This window comes from Mus caroli, unplaced genomic scaffold, assembly GCF_978045245.1.
Source record: "Mus caroli unplaced genomic scaffold, Mus_caroli_1 scaffold_12, whole genome shotgun sequence".
In the NCBI taxonomy this organism is placed as follows: domain Eukaryota; kingdom Metazoa; phylum Chordata; class Mammalia; order Rodentia; family Muridae; genus Mus; species Mus caroli.
In genome coordinates, this window is record NW_028227267.1 from 59,373,194 (window position 1) to 59,381,116 (window position 7,923).

Below are 7,923 nucleotides of genomic sequence, written 5' to 3' on the forward strand. Positions count from 1 at the left end.
CCTAAAAATCTGCCTTCCCCTGACCTCGCCACTCCAGCCTCTTGTGACTGCTGATTTCTGTCTGTAACTCTGTGTACTTGTCTTACCTTTCTCTCCTGATAGAACACAAGTTTGACAAAAGCCAGTTTTGGCCTGCTAACAGGGTTCATGCAATACCTGAGCTTTTTGAGCCAAACAGCCTCCAAGCTAAAAAGCATGCGAATTTTTAATAGAAGTTATTTCAATTTAATTTTTGAAAATGTTACATCTTGTAGATGTAACAAATGTACAGAGGTGGTCAGGCCTGACTGGGCATCCCGGAAGCATGCTGAAGGGTTGCGAGGAAAACCAGACTTGTAATTCACATAAGTGGCAGCAATAATACTCGTCCCATCAGATTACTAAGAGTGATAAAGTACAGAGATAAAGCTGTAAACATGGCCACAAAATTTTATGACTTCTAATCCTCCCTCATACCTGGCTCCCCTGGTAAAAATCTGGGGTCCAATTGGACAGTAACAGATGTGACTCATGCAGAAGTCTGAAGTGTGGACATAGAGTTGCTCCCTCCCACTGTCCATGAGTCCCAGGACAAGCCTGCAGGCTGATGAGTGTCTCTCCCCTGTTCTGGCTATAAACTGCTAACCACCCCTTCATAAGCTACAAGCTGCCTCTCGGCTGAGCAGGCCACGGAGAAATAGGTCCAGCTGTCCCAGACAACTGTGAACTAAGCTAACAGTTATACCTTAAACCACTAACTCTGGCTTCCTAAAAGTAGGATAAAATATACTACTGCACCGCTTGGCCACTGTTTGGCAGTTCACTAGTATTAGGAAGCAGCACGTACAACCAAACTCCATAATTGCAGCCCTAAGCTTTGGACAGTTTGTCCTCAGTAAAAGCTAAGGGGGAAGCTTAGTCAGGTGCCGCAGCAGCTTAAGACACTGGCTAAACATGACTGGTGACCCGAGTTCAATTCCTGGAATCTACATAAAGATGGTGGAGAGAACAAACTGCACAAATTTGTCCTAGGACTGTCGCGTGTGTGCAGTGGCATACACAGACACAATAATACATTTTCTAAAAAATTTAATTTAAAAACTCTAAGTGATACACTTAGATAATAAACAGCTGTAAGACAGCATCTGGCCTGGAACTCACAGCCTAGAACTAATAGAGATCCACCTGCCTCTGCCGCCCAAGTGCTGGGATTAAAGTCATGTGCTACCACACTCAGTTTGAAAATATATATATATATATATGTATATATGTATGTATATATATATATGTATATATATACATATATATACACACACATGTATATGTAAAATATATGACTTTTTATGTATTTATTTTTTATAGAGGGTAGTATGTGCCACAGCTATGTAGAACCACGTGGGTCCTGGGAATTAAACTCAGGTTGTCAGGCTTGTTGGCAGTGTCTTTACCTGCTGTGCCACCGTGCCAGTCAGGACATTTGGTAGTCCTAGTTAGGACAGGCATTTGTGTACATCAGGCCTAGATGTGTCCACCTTTTAGCTGGCTTGGACAGTCTGCTTAATGTACTTCAGTGGCTCACAGGATGAACAGCATATTGGGATAGAGAGCTCAGGAGGGGCCAGAGAGATGGCTCAGTGGTTAGGAGCAAGTACTGCTCTTACCGAGGACTGGAGTTCAGTTCCCAGTGTCTGCAGTTCACAACCACCTATAACTCCAGCTCCAGGGGCATCTGATGCCCTCTTCTGGCCTCAACAAGGTACTGCACTCACTGCCACAAACCCACAGACAACTGTAACACATAACACACTTAGAAAAAAAAAATTTAAAAAAAAATGGAATCTTTTTTAAAAAGAGAGACTGAACAAGCTCTGTAGTCAGATTGTGAGAGTCAAAATCCCAGGGCGCCACACCATAACTATGGGATGTTAGGTAACTCACTAACCTCTAAACCCCAGCTACAAAACAGGAAAACAGATCATCAAAGGGCGACTGGGTGTTTACATAACAGATGGGAGGTATGTAAAATAGTGCCTGGCACACACCAAGAACTAATAAACAGATGGGATGTATGTAAAATAGTGCAAGGCACACAATCCCAGTTTCTAGAGGCTTTCAGCAAGGCATAAAGACGGAGAAAAAGATCCTAGACAGGTGTCCACGGTTCTAAGCCCACAGTGTGAGGAGACAGCCTGAAAAAGCCAGGTGAACAAGAGAATGGGGCAGGCAGGCCAATGTCAGACACAGGGAGCCTACTGTTTTAGGTGTTTATGAATATTTAACTTCTTAAATAAATATGAAGAGAATGAAGTAAATATGACAGAATACTGATGCAGTGGTCTGTTCTATGTAACTTTCGATACTTGTCTGCATAAAGTATTTTGTAATGAAAATGCATTTTAATTGGGCTTGGAGGCTCACACCTGCAATCCCAGCAGCCAGGAGGGGCTCAGCGTTCAAAGCCAGTCTGAATCACAAATCGAGTTCCAGAAACCAAAACGCCCAAAGAGTGTTTTAAGTTAATGCCCATCTTAAGGTATGTGAATTAGAAATAAAGACATCAATAAGAAATGTAAAGTTCTGAAGTAACCAGGCTAAAATTGCCAAGTATTGTGCAATTACAGAAACCAACCTTTAAAGAAAAAGGAGGAGCAGGCACACGGCTTGGAAAGAGGACCACAGGAAAATAACTAAAGAAAAGGCACAGCCGGGCGGTGGTGGCACACATCTTTAATCCCAGTACTTGGAAGGCAGAGGCAGGCGGATTTCTGAGTTCCGAGGCCAGCTTGGTCTACAGAGTGAGTTCCAGGACAGCCAGGGCTACACAGAGAAACCCTGTCTCAAAACAAAACAAAACAAAACAAAATCAAAAGAAAAGGCACAGCTTCAGAGCAATACTTTTTTTTTTTTGGTCTGCTGTTGTTTGAAAACAGGGTCTCATTACGTATCTATGGCTAGCCCTTAACTCAGTATGTAGACCAGGCTGACCACAAACTTAGAGATCCACCTCATCTCCTCTCCTTATGCTGGGATTAAAAGCGTGTGTGGCGCTCCGCCAGGCTCTCTCATCAGCATTCTGAAAGATCGAGAGTTGCCTTAATACTTCGGGGTCTGTACTCCAAAACAAAGAGGAAATCTCCCCTTGGCTCTAAAGGAGGAAGGAGAGGTTCGGAAGTTCAGCCCAAAGCATCCTAAAACCTGAGCATCATGGACCGCCCGAGAGAAGACGGTGAATCCCTCCCCAGAGGTGGCGAACTGCCATCACCAGGGAGGGGGTCAGGAGTCCAAGCAACCTAGACTGTAAGCAGAGACTCTTTTTCTTGGGTTCACCCCGTAAAAGCTCCAAGGTTCAACTTCTCCAGGATAGAAGCACTTAGATTTCTGAAGATTTGTAAATGAGCAACGAGCTATCTTGGCAGTGGGACCCAGGTCCAAACATGCAATTGTTTTGCGTTTCACATATGCCTTGTACACACAGCTGACAGGTAATTTTCTACAATGCTTTTTTAACATATTGAAAACGACATGTCAAGTACACGTATGAGGTCAAGTGTGGTGTGGGAGTATCCACCTAGGGCACCGTGTCAGCACTCAAAAGAAATCTTACTAACACTGAGCCACGACAAGAGCCACAGAGGCGTTTGAAAGGTCTGTTTCCTTCAGGCAACCCCACAAAGGGGACACCTGCATCCTAACTAGCAGGGATTTTCCCTCCGACTCTTGTAAATCCCCTTAGGAAAAGTCACTGTTCTGCTACACTCAGGCAAAGGCACCTGCCTTAAAAGGCTACAAGCTTCCCCAAAGCAGTCTGTTCACTAATTCATCTTCTCACGTTTCTGTTTTGTTTTTGTTTTTTTTTTTTTTTTGAGACAGGGTTTCTCTGTGTAGCCCTGGCTGTCCTGGAACTCACTCTGTAGACCAGGCTGGCCTTGAACTCAGAAATCCACCTGCCTCTGCCTCCCAAGTGCTGGGATTAAAGGCGTGGACTACCACGCCCTGGCTCTGTGTACCAGTTACCTTGGTTTTTTTTTTTTTTTTTTTTTTTTTTTTTGTCTTTTTGTTATTTTGTCTTTTTTTTTCTTTCCCCCAGAGCTGAGGACAGAAGCACTCTACCACTGAGCTAAATCCCCAACCCCCCCCCACATTTCTGACAAGCTACTTTGTTCAAGGCAGTAAAGGCCTGTACATAAAGAAAAGATTATTTTCAAGCCGCTTCTAATTCAGATTTGCCAGGAGGCAGAGATGGGGATCAGAGGCAAGTGGATCTCTGAGTCACAAGGCTGGCCTGATCTACAAAGTGAGTTCTAAGACAGCCAGGGCTTACTTACACAGTGAGACCCTGTCTTGAAAAAATAAAATTCAGAATCAAGTTAAGAGAACCTTGAAGTTGTAGCGAGACTAAAATACAGAATCTTACATCTGAAAGCGGCTCTGGGATCACGGGTGTAAGTTAAAGGCTGCTAGAGAAGGCAGGTAAGGAGACCTTGCAGGCCACTGGAGCTGTCAGGAGCTCAAGTTGGATTATAAAGCAGATTCTTGCTTTGATTACTTACCGTGCAAGAATCTGGCAACTGTACCTGCTTCTCCCCTGAAACCTACTCTTGGCGTTCATTTCCTTGTGGACCCTTAATTACACTGCTATCCATGTTTTACCCAATAGAGCGCCCATCACTGACAGGTGTCCAGGGTCTGCTGAATGGCTGAGAGCACTTGTTAGAGCTAAATCTTACAAAAGGGAGGATTCTGAATGAGAAAAGCAAGGACACCAATTAAGAATACCTTTAAATAAAATACAGTGTCTGATGTTTCCAATGAGGGGGAAATTTTTAAGTTTTTGATGTTAACTGGATGTGTCATGATGCAACGGTTACATACTTTTGTCAGAGTAAGTATTATCATAAAAGCACGCGTTTAAGAAAGGGAACAGACCAATGAAATACGAAAGAAAAAAAAAAACATGTTCTGGCCTTCTGGCAGCCAATAACTAGTAGGAACTTGGACACAACAAAAACCGTAGGAAGCACCCAGGAATAAAATAGTAGCTGCAGGAAGGTGAGTAAGCTTATGCGGGAGGTGATGTCTGAAAACTGGAAGGAGTGGGTGGGGGCGAAGTAAGTTTCATTCCAGTGAAAATAGCCACGATAATCCCTCCAGGGTTCCTTAAGTTCTCAATTTTTTTCTCAAGCGTGTTCTCTTTAATCTCAATTCTGGAACGCACCCATTTAGGTAAAAATAAGCACCAAGCTTAGAAGAACAAAGTACGCAGCCAAACTACCAAGAAAAGCAATGGCTTGAACAGACAGAAACCTTGAAAGGCAGGTGGGGGGTTAGGCGGGACCTGGCAAGGGGACATGGCCCTAGTGGGGTGCGCGACACAGGCAGGGATCCCGCCTTCCGTGGAGACCAGGGTGTCAGAGACCATCCACCCTCAAGAGACCTCTCGTGCGGGAAGCCGCCACAGGCCTGCGAGGGAGGAGGGATGCTCGGCTTACCTGGTCCATCTTGGGTATAAAATTCCGCCGACCTCCCATGCGGAATCGCAGCAGGTTGTAGAACTCCTCCGGGTGGCCTAAACACTTGACGAACTCCATCCTTGCGACTGCCGGGTGCGGGGCTCACCTGTCGGGATCTCCTGCTCCCACCTGTGTTTAGACGCCCGGGAGTGGGCAGGGCGAGGAGGCGGGGCCAGCGCCGGACGTCCCGCCCACCTCCCGCCCTCCTCAACCGGCCGCGCCGCTCGCGCCTCCAGGCTAGGACGCGCGGAGTGGACTGACGGACGTTGATTGGCCAGAGCTGCTCGCACCAGGAAAACGTTGACCAATCGGCGGCCAGAGGAGCCTGGCGCGATGACCACACCCTAGAATTTGATTGGAGAGCTGGAAAGCAGCCAGCGAGCACGATTGGTACCCAGCAGAGAGCCTTTGTTCCGGCTGCGTGTCGTAGGCGGGCAGCGAGCGAGGCGCCTGCGTGGACGTTCTGGAGTTCCGCGAAAGGCTTGAGAACTTTGCACGAGCCTAGGGACCTCCGCCTCCAGTCGGTGTTCACCTCTTGAGATTCCTAAGGGGTTGGCTGGCAAAGCCGTGTCAGAGTGGAAGGGTAGCAGGGACTGGAAACGCGCCTCGCGGCTTGAGAACAGATAAAACAGAGTCTTGCTTTCCTCCGAGGAGTTTCCCAGGGCTTTGCTGAGCTCCAGGAAACTCCAAGCTGGACAGCGCACAGTATTTCTCAGACTTTTCCACCCATCATTTGTGAGACGACATGGCGATGATTCTTGGGTCCCATTTTCAAAGCTGCTAAAACAAAGGGAACTGGGCTCTTAATACCTCTCGATGTTCTAGTTGATGTGAACCAGGGCTTATGTAGTGCTTGCAAAATCTGCCCGAGATTGGGCCTCCCAGGAATGTGATGGGAGCAAATACCTCCTGCTCTCCCCAGTTAAGGATTGCAAGGGGCGAGGAAGGGCTCCCTCCCTGAAGTGAATATGCTAATAAAAACATATTAAAGTTATTAGAATGTGCCAGTTTGGTCAATGCTTGTGTCCTTCTATAGAAAACTTCTGTGTTGGAGCTTTAGTCTAAAATGGGGAATTTTAGAGATGGGCATTTCATAGGGATTATATATAAACAAGGCCACAAGGGCAGGCCTTAGAATTGATTCCAATGGAATTGGTATCCTTAACTATAAGAAGAAAATATAAAAAAAGCCCCACCTCTACCACCACTACCACACACAGTGAAGGCACAGTGTTCTAGAAGGTGTATTCCAGGGCAGAGATAACTGAGTATGTCTTACTCTTAGACTTCCATCTTGAAGATCTGTGAGAAGTGAAGGATTACCTAAACACTCAGTCTTTGATTCTAATTTCCATTCAAACTATCAGTTTATTAGAAACAGCTGGAAAGTCAGACTTGGTCCCATGAGTTCCTATCAGAGTGGTAGCCAGCCCCTCCTTCCCACCCCAGCCTATGATACCCCCAGCTGTCAAAAATGGCAGCTCTTGTCAAAATGACCCATCACAGAAGCTGTCCACAGTAGTGACACCTTGCCTCAGCCTACAGCTTTAGTAAAGTACCACTGCAGGGGATGGGTCCTCAGCCAAAGCCACCTGTTTGCCAGGAAGGACTTCCCATCCTAACCCATGGGCCTGAGGCAGGGAATTTGGGGGGGGGGGGTGATGGTGAAAAAAAAAAAAAGCCACTGATTACTGAGCTTTCCAGAAAAATCTGCCAATCCCTGAGTTCCCCAAGCTCGGGACTTGAAATCCCACCAATCTTCAATCTGGATATCTCTGCCCCACTACCCCGAGATATCCTATCCTGCTAAGATATAAGCCCTGCCAATTGTCCAATTCCCTGCTGTCCACTCCTAGGAGCAGAGGACAGTCATCCCTGGATTTCTCTCTCCTCTCCAGGACCCTCCGATAAATCATGGTATTTGCAGCCTGGTGTGCATCATTGAAAGAAGCCAAGAAGCAATCAAGAGACAGGGAAAAAGTGAAGAGCCCCCCCCCCCCCCCCCGAGAGCTACAGTGCCTCTCCTGAGGAAGCTTCCTCTCATGGCTGTGTGGTTTCTGGGCACCTGTGTCTGGGCTTCCAAGTCCCAGGATACCTTTCCCTCTGAACAGAAACACACCACACACCTCAGTTCATCCAAGAATTAGGATAGCCCGTGGTAGCACTTACCAGCTTCTTTGCCTGTTGTCTTAATATTAGGCAGCCTCACAGGCACTCACATCTAGGCACAGCCAGAGGGCTTGATTCACTGGGTGCAGTGGAGTCCCACCACAGCCTACCATCTTCCTGTGGGACTTACCCAATGCATGCTCAGTCTCCTGGGAGGCCACTGTTAATGACAGTGAAACCCTGCAGAGAGTTCTCTCCAGCGAGCAGGTAGATGACCTCAAAGGCATGCTTGATGGTGCCCTGTCATAAGCTCAGGTTGCTGGGA

General features: G+C 46.7%; 1 protein-coding gene across 1 annotated transcript in view; it reads right to left on the reverse strand.

The window, feature by feature from the left end:
* Positions 1–5,675, reverse strand: part of Fdft1 (farnesyl-diphosphate farnesyltransferase 1) — a 28,827-nt gene extending 23,152 nt beyond the window's left edge. The window contains exon 1 of the mRNA XM_021181477.3: positions 5,469–5,675. Coding sequence (XP_021037136.1) covers positions 5,469–5,567 — 99 coding nt within the window. The 5' untranslated portion in view covers positions 5,568–5,675. The remainder of the gene's footprint in view (positions 1–5,468) is intronic.
* Between the last annotated feature and the right edge of the window lie 2,248 nt (positions 5,676–7,923).